The 14,437-nt window shown below is 45.0% G+C and overlaps 3 protein-coding genes across 4 annotated transcripts; 1 reads left to right on the top strand and 2 right to left on the bottom strand.

Moving 5' to 3' along the window:
- Positions 1-516: 516 nt before the first annotated feature.
- Positions 517-5,120, top strand: LOC112275670 (uncharacterized). Of its 2 annotated transcripts, none has more exons than XM_024506227.3 (6): positions 517-2,242; positions 2,597-2,720; positions 2,919-3,103; positions 3,296-3,358; positions 3,713-3,781; positions 4,202-5,120. In XM_024506227.3, exons 1-6 carry the CDS (start codon positions 2,051-2,053, stop codon positions 4,262-4,264), a joined length of 696 nt encoding a protein of 231 aa, XP_024361995.1. In that variant the 5' UTR covers positions 517-2,050; the 3' UTR covers positions 4,265-5,120. The 2 variants fall into 2 exon arrangements, with proteins under 2 accessions (XP_024361995.1, XP_024361994.1); XM_024506226.3 differs by having other exon boundaries at positions 588-2,242; positions 3,296-3,336.
- Positions 5,121-7,021: 1,901 nt separating this feature from the next.
- On the bottom strand, positions 7,022-9,061 carry LOC112276034 (tubulin alpha chain). The gene is made up of 2 exons (XM_024506977.3): positions 8,817-9,061; positions 7,022-8,567 (listed from the first exon to the last, which is right to left on the bottom strand). Exons 1-2 carry the CDS (start codon positions 8,907-8,909, stop codon positions 7,305-7,307), a joined length of 1,356 nt encoding a protein of 451 aa, XP_024362745.1. The 5' UTR covers positions 8,910-9,061; the 3' UTR covers positions 7,022-7,304.
- Positions 9,062-9,799: 738 nt separating this feature from the next.
- On the bottom strand, positions 9,800-12,997 carry LOC112276033 (uncharacterized). The gene is made up of 5 exons (XM_024506976.3): positions 11,478-12,997; positions 10,869-11,147; positions 10,647-10,754; positions 10,330-10,409; positions 9,800-10,144 (listed from the first exon to the last, which is right to left on the bottom strand). Exons 1-5 carry the CDS (start codon positions 12,513-12,515, stop codon positions 10,123-10,125), a joined length of 1,527 nt encoding a protein of 508 aa, XP_024362744.1. The 5' UTR covers positions 12,516-12,997; the 3' UTR covers positions 9,800-10,122.
- Between the last annotated feature and the right edge of the window lie 1,440 nt (positions 12,998-14,437).

Raw genomic sequence — 14,437 nt, 5'->3', positions numbered from 1 at the left:
CTCCCTTTCATAAACCTCGTCACTAGAGATTCCTGGGCGAGGCATCCATGTTAGTAGGTTGTAGCCTCCTCTACCGTTCGTCCCCGCTCTCGACGTCTTCCTCTCCCTTTCTTTCCTCGGGGTCTGAGCCCAATTACGCGAGACTAGTCTCGGGCGTATGATCTGTCCCCCTTTTCTTTTTCTTCTTCTTATTTTTCCTTTTACATGATACTCTTCCCCTGAGAGGAAGTTGCAGTGGTTGCATTTCCAGTGAGAGTTGCCTCCAGGTTGTCAGTCAGTCAGTAAGGCACAGTTCGTCAGCATAGACAGGTCTAGCTTACAGGCGCTACAGTTTTGTTTCACTTTTTATTTATTTTTAATTTTAGTTTTAATATTTTTGTTTCCGTCAACTTCTTCTCTGTCTGTCTGTCTGTCTGTCTCTCCCTCTCCCTCCCCCTCCTTCCCCCTCCCTCCCTACTTCCCTCCCCTTCTACTTCCCACCTAGAGTTTGGTCCATTCATCATTAACATCATGGCCCTGGCCCTGCTTCCAAGATCCCCCGCCGCGTTTATGCTCACCTCTCGTCTTTACTTTTTATGCGCAATTGCTGAATTGATTGTTTGATTCTGGGTTTCCATGTAGCCTGTGAGGAAATTGTGTGGGCTGAGATTGGATGTGTTGTTAGATAGGGGGGGGAGCGGCGATCGAGTTGGGCTTGGGGTTGAAGCGTGGAGTGGAGTGCAGAGGGTACGAGTGTCCGGAGGTGCTTGTAGTGGAGTTGACTGGCTGTTTTTATTTTTATTTTTATATCTTCATCTTCATCCTCCTCCTGCTGCGTGGCTGCAGTTGAGGTGAAGGATTTTTTAAAGTAGATTGAGGCGGAAGAGAAGGGGATGACGACGTGGTTTGGCGCCTGTAGGGAGTGGAAGTTTTCATGCGGGTGTGGGTTGGAATTTTGCAAGTGGATCTGAAACATGGGGAGGAATGTGTCGATGAAGTCTTCTCGGTGTATGTCATCAGCATGCGACTTCCATGAAATAGTAGCGCCCTTGTTACTATTCTGTTTGGTGAAATTGAACGTGTAACGTATCGGTTACTATATAGATTAGACCGCGTGTGGCAGCATCATGGGCGTGTGGGGAAGAGAAAGACTGACTTGGTGTTTTATAGAGGTGTCTGAGTGAGGCTCTGTAGTTGAATGAACAACTAGTCGAAGCAACTACGAAGGAGATCAGTAGTCTCATTACGTGAAGGATATATTTCGGGTGAACACCAGTGAAAATGGGCTCTTGGAGTCTTCTTTCCTGTGGAATGGACAAATATTACTCTTAATTTTTCTTTCTGCAACATTCTGTTTCTCAATGCGACATTGCAGACTGTCAATTCGTCATATGTTATGAGAGTACTGCAGAGAAGGCTGTTCGTTCGCTTCCTTTATCCCTTTCTCCCCCCCCCCCCCCCCCCCCTTCGTAAATAATTGATGCCTGTGATTATCGGTTACTCGATCTGATTATTCAGATTCCGAGGGCTCAGGCGATACTAGTACATACAACGCTACTTTGATCGGAATGAGTGAAAATGGGTTGTGGACGGTGACGCTGGTGGCCGGAAATGATCTTGTGTGTTCTAGCACACCGTGATTACCACGCGAGGCGTTTTTTCAGTTAGTAGATGCCAGGGAGGGGTTTTCCAGACTTGGAACAAACTCGGCCGTTTCAATTTTCAGCCTTGAGAGCTGTGACTTTCTCAAACCATTTTGCAAAAATCATAGAATTGCAAATTTGGTCTTGGTATTCTCCTCTGACTTCGACCAGACCCAGTACTGTTTTGAGGTTGAACGTGAGACCGAATTGAGGTTATGGCTGGGGCACTATTCCTTGCACACGGTGGCAGAGTGCGGGTGCGGAGTAGCAAAATCTAAAAGCGGGCGAGATTGACAATTTGGAGAGCAAGAGAACAACAAAACATAATTAAATTAAATTAATACATAGAAATTTGTGATCTGGGAGAGGGAAAGGCAAAACTATTTTGAGGAGGAACAAGACTTTGGCTTCGGTCTTTTAGAGTGGAAATGCTGAATACCGAAGGGAGCCCGCCGGCCGTTCACTATCGTTCCGGCGAGGATAGTGGTGATGAGGGGCTCGCCGTTCTACCCAGACACACGAAGGTCCTAGTAACGGGCAACAATCGCACCAAGTCCGTCCTTGTGGGACTTCACGGCGTTGTTACGAAAGCTGTCGGTCTCGGGGGATGGCACTGGCTGGTACAGTACCCAATTCTTGAGGACCACTGATCAGTTTACACATAGAACTAGACCTTCAATGAATGTGACTTGTTTCATGTACATGACTTGTTTCATGTACATCGTTGGAGTTTCATGGTAGCAGCTCAGCGGGAAGCATTGTTTGATTGACCTCCACGATTTTGCAATTAGTCTCAACGCTTGCATTGATTGATCCCTGTATGCTTGGAAGCTAAGTGGTTGTAAATAAACATTTAGCTCTAGGTTGTAAGGTTGAACATCATCCCCTGGTGTCTCCATGAAGTAGTGAAAATTATAGTGGTGTAGTGCGTACCACCCCCCTCCCCTGATGCGAAAACGTTCATTGACTCTCAGGTTCTCACTAATGGCGACGAAGTCAAGCTTCAGCGCAACGCGTTGAGTGTGATTGAGGCCCCTTCTGGTCACGAAGAGCAGAACGACAATGAAGAAAATCTATTTTCTAGTGGAACAAGTCTAGGTCTGTGAGCTTGAAACCACTCTCCACCAAAGCAGGGTCCTCCTGCGTTGCGTTGCGTTGCGTTTAGCTGAGCTGCGCACCGATTGCCGTCATACGTCCTTTGCGTAGAATATCAGTTTTTTTCTTCAGAGGTCACCAGTTGCAGGTTAGAGGGGAATTCAATGGACTGAGTTTAGTATTTGTATTGTGCTGCCAAAGACAATGTTCCTAGAAATGCATTCAAGCCCAGGGTTCAGCCGCGAAAGCCGCCAGTGACGATTGCACACAGCGCAAGCATAACAGAGGAGCATGCAATGGCAACCAAACATGCCAATTTCAACCGCTTATTCGAGAGAAGGGACGAGGTGGATGAGGGATCCAGCCCCATTTCTGCAGACCTACCGGTACAAACGAAAGTCCCGAGAGATCTCGTCCTCCTAGCTCCACTCAAACCCAGTATTTCGCACTATCTATGTTCAGCAGGTTCTGTAATTTTTCTACTAGCAAGGTGTAGAAACCTCACATGCTGGCTTCAGGCACGCGTGACAACGCTTCGAAATTGCTGACGCTTTGCTGCACGGTTCTTGTGGGTGCAGTTGGTGGATCTTAGTAAGCTGGAAATTGCTGCCCTGAAGAGGTACCGCAGGCATTTTAAATTGGTAAATTAACTTCATCGGTCTGATTGTCAGCACCTTTTTTTGCAGCCTGGTGGCCAAGCGTAGAGGATCGGTCGAATTGGAGAGATTTGAGAATAGTATTGATAGTCATGCTTTCTGATTAAGAGAATCGATTCATTGTGCAAAGGGAAATGAGTGGGCGAGGTGGAATGGCCAGGTTCGTGAGGCATCTTCTAAGGTCCAACGATTAGTACGAAGGGAATGTAGTTGCTAAAATGAATCTTTTTCTTGCATAGTTATCACATTTTGATTTGTTCTTTTAAAATGTGCTGAGCGCTACCTTGCTGCATGCTTAGTTGACGAAGTTTTTATCTCGGCCTGCGCTCTTCCTTGTAGGTGGAAGTTGGTCCAAACTCTACCAAGGAGCAGCTTCTTCATGCTGTCGGCCGACACTTCATGTCACAGGTGAGAGTTGAGTCTTCTGCAGGTATTTGCTTGTGTGAAAAGTTTGTGAGCGAATGACACTACTACTGCTTTGGTTTTCAAGCTTCTTCTCTTTGCATTGATCTCTTTTCCTTCTCTTGACGAGAAATGCATAGTCCACGTTGGTTTGGTTTCTCCCATCGGTCGGTGAAAGCTACTCGAGGGTTGTGGTTCTTTGCATCTAAGAATTTGGAATGTAAACAACAGATTATAATTGGTTCTACAAATGCAGATTTTCCCAATTAAATGTAGCATGTGAGACAGTTCGATGTCTATTCAGATTGTGGCGATACGTGTGGTCGTGCGGAATCTTCTTTTTTTGCTCAGTTGTGCGTAATCTCAAAACCCACATTGGATGTAGAGGTTCTAAATTGTGCCCGAGGTTGCGTGTGACTGATGCAGGAGTTGGACGAGGCACAGGTCATCGCGGCGTTTATGCACGCTGCGAAGCGTCCCAGGCCATAAGACAACGAAATGCAGACAAGGCTCACACAATTCGAGCTCTTTACCGATCTCCACGACCTCGGAAATCAAGAGGCTGGTAGCAATCGGATGAGGACGAAGACACATGATGATACACAAGGAGTGGGGAAAAAATCACAATTCCTGTTGTCGGAGGAACTTTTCAGACCAGAACCAACTCCACTTGCTTCCTCTTATATCTTAAATCACGATACTCTCAACTCTCAGCTCACAGCCCAACACACAGTCGTAAGGCTAGAGCCTGATCTCGAAGTGATTTCGCACACCAGAGGGTTGATGGAGTAATCTATTCTGGTTACTTCATTACTTCCACCATTTGTACAGCACAAGAAGAAAAAGAAGAAGACAACGAAGAAGCTCAAGAAAACCGATAAGGTGGTATTAAGCTGGTGACTGAGTAATGGTGACTAGTTATTACTCTCTTCATCCCTAGTGCAATGTACAGGATCATTCGACAAATTACGGCAATGTGCTCATCAGAAGTATATCAGCTACTCTACAACAGGAGTGAACGCCGAGTGTACAGGTTAAAGCCCAACTTCAGCCACCATTGTTCTAGTATGAGATCTCACCACCGTGATGCGCAGGGGTCATACGCTTAGTGAGGATGTAGAGGGAGACCTTTGCCCCTTCTTCCTTCATCGATGCAAATAACACGAGCAGCTCTCATTTTCCACTAGTTTTACGGACTTGAAGCAGTCGAGTGCGATGTGTGGAAAGTGTAGAGAGAGCAACCTTCTCGTAATCTCAGTGCAGCCAGCTCTTGCTGTTGCGGCAAATCGTCATCAGAAAATAACATTCTTTTTGGGTGAGAGAAATAAATTTGCATAATTTAACATGTGACATGAGTTGGTTTTGAATGGACTTGTTGCACTTGAAGGTGAGCGTGGTCAGTGTTCTTCATTTGTGTTTTTTCCAATTGTTGCATGAAAGGCTGAGCTTTTCTCTTTTGAGGGAGAATGCTTTGATGCTGGTAGTTTTTTGTGTTGTTTTTTCACACATATTCAAACCACCAATGTTTAATATTAAGTTCTACATATGATTTTGAACAAATAGTTATTTGAAAATGATCTTTTGAGTATTGTGTTAGCATTAGTGAATGTGGCACTTGGTTGATGACAACAGTTCTGAAACGATATCATAATTTTTTTAAATCTAATTGTTCATGGAATTAGTTGGATGTAATTAACAACGTGTGGTTAAGTTTGTTTTGTTTTGTTTTTGTTTTTGTTTATTTTTTCCGATTTTCGTATTGATAGTGTTCCATATGATTTGAATTTGAATCTTTTCAAAGAATCCTGAATTTCTTTTGGAAAGTTCATGTGATCTGTAAGATGTGGGTAATTTCTTTTGAAAAAGCACATAGAATGTGTACTTTTTTCGAAAAAGTAGTCCAATCGTCGAATAAGGGTAAAATATATCTTACAATTTCCAATGCACAACTTTATTTCTTACAGAAATTCAATGCCTCAATGATTCACTGAAAAGATTCCATATACCCCACCGAAAAGGGCATCAAACCAGAAAACATTTGTTGTCTGATTTGAACAACATTAATAACAATAACAGTAAAGCATCACACAAGCTGAATAGTAAGACGAAACAAGCAACACGCGCCACCCAAATACCACGATGACAGTTTTTTCGTATCGTTTACACTGTCTGCGTTGTTATTCACGGTTTTTCAAGGATGTTGACAAGTGAAGAAACGAAACAATGAGGTACCGCAGATGAAGGACTAGTCGGCTCTCGCTTGTGTCTAAAATGCGAATTACCCATGTCTGTGTCTGAAGAGCCCGGAACCAGCAGCTCCCAGTGTGAGCTTTCATGCAAGGGACAGCTTCAGTTGGGAATTCATCGAAGAACGGCATCTATCTGAGCTTGTGTCGCAAGTTTGCAGAAACTGGCAGACACTTGCAACGTGTGGAAAGAAAGAGCTGACAGTACTGGATGAATCTGCCAGAAGCACGGTTACATGGACATTAGTGACAGTCATGGAAGATGGATCAACAGTGGTTGTCGACGCGGGCAGGAGTTGCAGGCAGAGTGTGTCAGACGCCTTTGAGCGGATTGATTGTGGGTGGACAAACTAGTCCCTGCGTCTCAAGAGCCCTTACCACGACGACAGTGAAGTGAAATGACTGATCCTTGCAGGTCGTTCATGAACGCAGCATCTCACGAATCTCAGTGCGATATGAAAATATATATATATATATATATATAGATATGTTCAATCACTGACTCAAAGTAATCTTGCATGTTTCTTCTTGCATTTAGTTACTCTTGCTTCCTCAGGAAAGACAATAATGGCAACTATTCATCACGGCAGCCGAATCTCCAGGCATTGAATTGAATGGTGCTCAAGTAGAACCTCCACCAGCACCTCAGGATTCGTCGCCCAACTTGCCAACAGCGAGACACAATGCGTGCTGGCTCGAACTAAAACCCCGCTAGGCTTTCGTGCGTGCCGCGGCGACAAATTGTGGATGTGCGATTTACTGTAACCGAAGACGGAAAGATATATCACTGAAGTGCTGGCCGAATGGGCGCTCCTTCACTTTATTGTTCAATTTTGCTCATGGTGTTACGAGTCGAGAGGTGATGAGGAAGTATAAACTCCCGTATTCTCGAAGTCTGAGATTTTGTATTAAGACGTAATTTCAGTGGTTCCCACCTGCTGCCTTTGTCCTCCATTCGTAAGTTTTCGAAACTTTGTGAACTCGTTGATTGCAGCCCTGATGCTGGTAAATCGCTGTGGATTGAACGTGAACTGTAACTTGGCGTTCGTTTTTACACAGCGTCTGTTTCAAGTAGCAGGGTTCAAAACTTGCATTGCTACGTTCTACATCGAGAACAGGAATTTTTTGTGTTTTCTGAAAGGCATGGCGTCATCGTTTGGGAAAAATTGCAACTCTGCATGTGAACAAACAACATCTGTCCACCCTCAAAGGTATTCAAAGGTTGCTGCTCAACTCCCTAATCTCGCTGCTAAATTACAGTGTTCATCGGGTGTGCGAATGATCTAATACTCTTCGCCTTCATCCTCACCATCACCCTCCGTTGAATCCGCGCCGACCTCCTCGTAATCCTTCTCCAACGCAGCCAAGTCCTCCCGCGCCTCAGAGAACTCACCCTCTTCCATGCCCTCGCCCACGTACCAGTGCACAAACGCTCGCTTCGCATACATCAAATCGAATTTATGGTCCAGGCGAGAGAACACCTCCGCCACCGCCGTGGTGTTGGCGATCATGCACACGGCTCGCTGCACCTTGGCTAAATCCCCGCCGGGCACCACCGTCGGCGGCTGGTAATTGATCCCCACCTTAAAACCCGTTGGGCACCAGTCCACGAACTGGATCGTCCTCTTCGTCTTGATCGTCGCCACAGAAGCATTTACATCCTTCGGGACAACGTCTCCTCGGTACATCATCGCACACGCAATATATTTCCCATGTCGAGGATCGCACTTGGCCATCATGCTGGCAGGCTCGAACACGCTATTGGTAAGCTCCGAGACAGACAGCTGCTCATGGTAAGCCTTCTCGGCAGATATCACGGGTGCATAGGACGACAGCATGAAGTGAATCCGAGGATATGGCACCAAATTGGTCTGAAAATTGGTGAGATCCATGTTCAGAGCGCCATCGAAGCGAAGAGACGCTGTTAACGACGATATCACCTGTGTGATGAGCCGATTCAGATTCGTGTAAGTCGGCCGCTCGATGTCCAGGCTCCTTCGGCAAATGTCGTAAATGGCTTCGTTGTCATACATCACCGACACCTCGGTGTGTTCCAGGAGGCCGTGGCAAGACAAAATGCTGTTGTAAGGCTCCACCACTGCGCCAGATACTTGCGGACTCGGGAAGACGCACATGGAGAGCTTCGTCTTCTTGCCGTAGTCAACTGACATGCGCTCCAGGAGCAGCGAGCCGAGGCCTGAGCCTGTGCCACCGCCGACTGCGTGGTACACCATGAATCCCTGCAGGCCGGTGCACATGTCCGCCAACTTTCGAATCCTGTCTAATGCTAGATCCACAATCTCCTTTCCGATGGTGTAGTGTCCGCGGGCGAAGTTGTTGGCGGCGTCTTCCTTGCCGCTGATGAGCTGCTCAGGGTGGAAGAGCTGGCGGTAGGTACCTGTGCGGACCTCATCGATCACGGTGGGCTCTAAGTCCAACATTACACATCGGGGCACGTGCTTTCCGGCTCCTGTCTCGCTGAAGAAGGTGTTGAAGGCGTCGTCTCCTCCTCCCACCGTCTTGTCGCTTGGCATCTGCCCATCCGGCTGCACAAACACACAACATCAACATACATGCACTTACCGTAAAGTGAGTGTGGTTTTAAAAAATTGAAGAAATTTAAAAAATGTTTTAAAAAAAATGTTCACGATCTCATCGTAAGAAATTAGACGGATCTTCAGATAGGGCATTTCTTAATATATCCAGATTGTTCAGATGATGATTGAATCATTTCCCAGACCATAACGTCCCTGTCTGGATGGTTTGTACCGGAGGAAGTTGCACCCAGGACCCACCTGGATGCCGTGCTCAAGACAGAAAAGCTCCCAACAAGCATTGCCAACTTGAATTCCGGCTTGACCAATGTGGATTGATAAACACTCCCTCATGGCGAAACGTACCAGATACTCTTCAGAGTGCACACCTCAGTTTGATTAAGATCCAGCCGAGTTTCAACTATTGCACAACTTTAAGTATGTCTCGGCTGGCTGGATGTAGTGCTTGTCGAGTGCACATTTTGTTGCTATTGCAATCGAAAATATGGGCCGTGCCCCTCGAACAGTTATATACGCCAACACGGCACGATGATTATGTAAGTTGTAACGTTGTAACTCGTGGAATCAACTGCGCCCCGCTGGAGCTGGAGTAGCCCCCTTGAGATTGCAGCCTCCGGATTCTCCATGCTCCAAGCTCAGCCGCCTTCCAATCTCATTTTATGACCAGGTACCCAGGCGACGCTAAACCCAGCGGCCAAAGAATTTGCTGAAGATTAATTGAGCTCACGACGTGGTTCACGAGGACGTGTCGACCGTGATCTTCTCCCAGCCGGTGATCGAACACTGATACTCAGTAATGTTTGGAGCGGTTGACGATCTCCGACTTCAGCGGTAAAGAAAAAAAAAGCTTTCGAAACGCTGGCCAAGTTCAGTGGTTTTGTAATAGTACAGAGGGTGCACCTGTGGTTGCTGTCTCTATTCTAGTAGCTCCCTTGCAGTGGGATTTTATGCTTGGGCCTCCAGTGAAGTTTGCTTTGAAGCTTGTGAAATAGCCAGACTGTATAGCATTCTCGCGTCATTTTGCATGCGCAGCTGTTTGTTCTCATGCAGCTGAGATTGGAAGTGTCTAATGTGAAGGCGGAGTTGCCGTTAGAAAATAATGAGCACAAGCACTGGAAGGTTTAAAGGGATCGATTGCCGAAGGGATACAGAAACACACGAAACAAATGTCGCAAGAAGATCATCAATTAAATCAACAGAGCAGTTCATTAAATCCCGACAAATCCCAGCAACAGAGGCATTCCTTATAGACTTGCGTACAAACCGGGTGGCATATCATGCCTTAAAGTGGCGAGTAAACGCTCAAATAGAGCTTCTCGAAATCTGTAGCCTGCACCTACTGAACCAAAAGTTGGGCATATTGTACAAGCTACAGCTCTGGAAAAAAAAAAGAAAAAAAAAAGTGTAAAACTAATTAGAATTTCAAAACGAGAGATCATACTACAATTCCAAGTCCTTAGGCAGACTGTAATATTATACAGTTATCGGTCATGATACATGAGTAACTCCCACATGCTGCTATAAAATCGATGAAAGTACATATGCTTTACTTACAAGCTTCCACGTCCCTGCATTTTAGATATTCAAGAACAAAATCAGTCATATCCGAAAAGCACTTCTTTCTTTACCTTGGATGCTTCGAACAGCATACACAAACGTATTCTGAAGGAGAAACTACTAGCGCAAAATGTACTTTAGAATTTGAGAGTATGTTCCAACGTAAAAGAAATTGAAATACAACGTAAACTGTCACCTGTCCATTAGGTTCGCTACCAAGTCCCGAGGGCCTCCAGCGGAATAGAAATGTACGAAACCTTGTGATTGAACAACACCCTGACCGCACAATACAACATTAGGGGATCGAAAAAGAAAAAGAAAAAGAATTACCAAAAAAACAAAAAACAAAAAGCGTGGCAGCACTAAACGCCGTTTACAAATCAGACAAACATCAGACCTCAAAGGTGCGCAAATATTCTGCCCCATTCATTAAGTACTGCAACTTCAACTAAAAAAATCCCCCATAACAAAATGGCGTACTTTATTATCAGTTATATTGTGAGAGAAAAATACCGGGGATTTGGACTGATCTTTTTTCACAAATAATAGTCCCAATGGGTTTCCATACCCTTCAATGTACGCTTTTCTAGACTCTATCAGCTCCATGACCCATTCATACACCTGAAGGCATTGCAAGAAAAGGAAAGTTAGCTTCAACTGTTTGTAGCAAGATAGCAGAAATCCCAGACTTTAGCTACACGCGTCGACAGTATCGTAGAGTCATAATCGACTTACTTGATAAAGACGGAACCGAGGATGTTCAAGTTGCGGACCATGCATTTTAACACCTGTGCCTTGACATTCAGGACAAAAGATTCCTGTCTCAGATGTGAACTCAGTTTCGGTTCCAGGCCAGTCATGTGTGTCGTTAGCATGATCTTCCTGACACGTATTAGGATGCACAACTTTGTGGCGCTTCAGCTTTCGACTCATCGACAGGGAAGCATTCCAAGTTTTTGCTTCGCAGAATGCAATCCACTCTACCAAGCACGCACTGTGAAAGACATGAAACACCTGCAAGCGAAGGAACCTATTAGTATTGTTTATGGCACAAATTGATTATAAAGCAAATGAATACCCTAAGCTATACAATAACGAACTGCGGTTAGGCACTGGTATCAAGATAATTAGTTATCCATTCAATTATTATGCAAAATAATCCAGGCCCCAATACCTCCAAGTGAATGGCATCTTTATGATCCATACTGCAAAAATTAAGGCCTGCCCGACATTCGAACCACCTAAGTTGCAAAACGTACACAAAACACATACTACAAAAAAAGAAAGTCAAGAGTCTGGTCAAAGAAGTTACAATTATTAATAACAGAATGTGAGACCACGTACCCCTTGCCTGTTTCTACTTCCACAGATCATCTGCCCAGATTGTACGTTCACCAGAGCAGCAACGCCTTGGATTGGGAGCAGCCTCTGATGACAAATGAAGCACATGCGATCTGAGTTCTTGGCTTGCTTCCGTTTCCATATTCTTCGAAATGTTGTGACGTATCCGTCATGCTCGAAACCGTTTTCAGATGGCTCGCCGTTAGATTCCAGCAGCTCTTCAGACACCGATTCTGTAAGCTTCGTTCCGATTGACAAAGTCGATGGCGCGTGGGCTGTATGTCGAGGGGTGGGAGGCGAAGTCTCCTTCGATCCAGCAGTTTCTTGAAAATCCTGCGTTCTAGGTCCGTGAACTCCTGGAACTCTGCGAGACAGTTTGCACCCATGACGCAACTTTCTATTCTCAGGAGCTAGAGAACCTTTCGTTTCAGAGCGGCTCGCGGACAGCCAGTCACATCCCCTGCCGATTCCCTCGCTGTAAGGAAAGACAACCACAGCATACTCCTTTTTAGCGGCGTTGGTATTTTCATTCCAGCTCTTCTCCGCAGACTTGCACATATTCTGCCACGAAAACCATGTAGCCTCCACGAAAGGATTACCCATGGACTTTATTCTCAGAAAGAGCTCCCCACTGCCAATCCACTTCAAGGACGTCGTCGACGACTTGGTAAAAACGTCATGACTCTGGCATCCTCCCCTCAGAGACAACACCTCCCCCGACAAAGACGATGTCTGCCCTGCGCCACACTCCTCTCTCGTCTTCGCAGCCGTCGTGAGCAAACTCTCATTCTTCCCATCAACATCAACGAGAGCCCTCTTGACCTGCTTCGGTCGCGCCCCAACCGTAGCGTGCGCGGACTTCTCATGGCGAGCATGGGCCTTCCCGTTCAAATGATCCGACAGAGCTGCATCGTTGTAGCACCGAGTCCCACACAGGGAGCAATAAAATACAGCAGTGGCTCCGTCCCTCCGAAGCTCCACATAGTCACGCCCCTGCAGTCGCAACCCGCGCAGAACTACCCTCGCAAACTTCTCTTTCATCCTCTGACCCTTCCCTCTCCTCCCCTTCACTCTAATCACGTAAGGAAAAACAACACCAACAGCACCTACATCTTCGTAAACATATTCCCTGATGTATTCGTAACGTATCCTCCCAACTCAAACTCTCCTTCGCCTCACCACCTCCGCTGCTCTTCCGTGTCCTCTCCATCCCGCCTAACACCTCTCCTCGCAATCTGCACAACAAATCCCCGCTCCTCTCCACGCAGCCAACTCTCATCACAAAAACGCTCACCCCACGAACTCTCGCCACCCTCCCTCCACTTGAAACCCCCTCCTCCGCCCTGTGGCCGCGATGCTACACTAAGAATTCACGAGTCTCCTCCGCTACAACAACTCACTAAAACCGCGACACACGCACACACACACACACACAGAGAGATTATCACGACGAGATCGTAGCGCAACCAACCCCGCGTCCTCGGCCACCACCACCACGCGAAATAGAAGCAAGCCTCCTCTCCATCACCGCCAACGCCCTCAGCCTGCGCCCTCAGCCCTCCAAACCCCGCCCTCCCGGAGCGCCACCCTGGATGAATGAATGAACCCCTCTGTCTTACATTCATCTATTATGTCATCCTCATCCATACCAACTTTCATATCTACGAAACCAATAGATTTGAATCTGAATCACGATGGGGGGCGTGGATTTGCAGGAAGAAGGAACGCACAGAAAAGGAGCCTTCGAGAACCGCGGAGTCACAAGAGTGGACCTGATTGGCTCCCTGCGCGGGGGGATGCTACATGGAGAAGAGTTCCGCGCCACGCAGGACTTCCTATGATTAGCGGGGTTGCTTTTAGCCACCGTCTAAATATAGAGCGAGTTTGTTTTTATATACTTTATTGGGGTCTCCCAATTAGTTAAGCATAGGAGAGTGTTAATTTGCCACTTTGTGGGCTTCTGAAGGAGCTTTGCTGACATTTGTCCACGCTTTGTACGTGTTACAGTTCCAAGGGGGTTTATTCTCTTATCATTATGGAATTTTGGCTAGTCATTCATTTTCCGATTTTATTCTCAAAGGTATATGCTTTGATGTTTTTGTGAGTGAAGGTACCATGAGAGAATTAAATTGGCTCTCACAAAAACAAATATGTGGAGAAGACAAAGAACATCTAAGAGTTCTTTTGCATTATATATGAATATATATATATATATATATATATATATATGTGTTATTATTATTTTACAACAATTAAAATATTGATTACGATATTGGCCTCTATTTAATGAAATGAGTGTACATATTGTAGGATTAACAGAGCTGTACTTGTTTTAAAGAATCAAAATGCTTCTATTGTTTTGTGTACCAATTCTAAAATATATATGTATATATTAGATTCTGTTTTAAAAGTATTCCAGGTGAACTTCAGATATTTGTCCCCATTTTTATCCACTTCCCAATGCTCAAAAAAAAAAAAAAAAAATGAGTATTGTAGTGATGTTTAAAGTATGTTACTGAGTATCAAAAAGAAGTTTGAATATTATGTTTTTAGCTCAGTTTGCTTACAACTAACTATTGTTGCCTGTAATTAACAGAAAGTATATATATATTTTTATATATATATATATATATAGAGAGAGAGAGAGAGAGAGAGAGAGAGAGAGAAAGAGAGAGAGATTATGTGTCCAGCATCAAATGATGTTGTAAAAAAATTGCTGTGTCTTTAAATGAACAGAAAACCTACGCTTGCACTTCTTATTGTCATTAGCTGTAGTAAAAAAATCTGACCTGTAAAAAACATTGATTAAGATTTTGGTGTTGACTATATAAATATTTAGAATAGAAAAACACAATATTGAAAACAAATATAAGAACTAGCATTATATTTGTATGTATATACAAACATTTTATTTTCAATTTACGTGATGAAATTGAACATTGGAATCATGCTCAATTTGCTCT

The sequence above is a fragment of the Physcomitrium patens genome, chromosome 23, assembly GCF_059467195.1.
Source record: "Physcomitrium patens ecotype Gransden chromosome 23, ASM5946719v1, whole genome shotgun sequence".
In the NCBI taxonomy this organism is placed as follows: domain Eukaryota; kingdom Viridiplantae; phylum Streptophyta; class Bryopsida; order Funariales; family Funariaceae; genus Physcomitrium; species Physcomitrium patens.
This window is presented reverse-complemented; position numbering and strand designations above follow the sequence as displayed.

What these genes read in the sequence shown, in the direction of transcription:
- LOC112275670 (XM_024506226.3), top strand. Translation starts at nt 2,051, where the DNA reads ATGCTGAATACCGAAGGGAGCCCGCCGGCCGTTCACTATCGTTCCGGC. An exon ending in CCATTTCTGCAGACCTACCG is followed by an intron (nt 3,104 to 3,295) that starts GTACAAACGAAA and finishes TTGTGGGTGCAG; the next exon opens with TTGGTGGATCTTAGTAAGCT. An exon ending in GCCGACACTTCATGTCACAG is followed by an intron (nt 3,782 to 4,201) that starts GTGAGAGTTGAG and finishes TGACTGATGCAG; the next exon opens with GAGTTGGACGAGGCACAGGT.
- LOC112276034 (XM_024506977.3), bottom strand. Translation starts at nt 8,909, where the DNA reads ATGAGGGAGTGTTTATCAATCCACATTGGTCAAGCCGGAATTCAAGTT. An exon ending in GTCTTGAGCACGGCATCCAG is followed by an intron (nt 8,568 to 8,816) that starts GTGGGTCCTGGG and finishes GTGTTTGTGCAG; the next exon opens with CCGGATGGGCAGATGCCAAG.
- LOC112276033 (XM_024506976.3), bottom strand. Translation starts at nt 12,515, where the DNA reads ATGAAAGAGAAGTTTGCGAGGGTAGTTCTGCGCGGGTTGCGACTGCAG. An exon ending in GAAGTAGAAACAGGCAAGGG is followed by an intron (nt 11,148 to 11,477) that starts GTACGTGGTCTC and finishes CTTCGCTTGCAG; the next exon opens with GTGTTTCATGTCTTTCACAG. An exon ending in CTCGGTTCCGTCTTTATCAA is followed by an intron (nt 10,755 to 10,868) that starts GTAAGTCGATTA and finishes CAATGCCTTCAG; the next exon opens with GTGTATGAATGGGTCATGGA.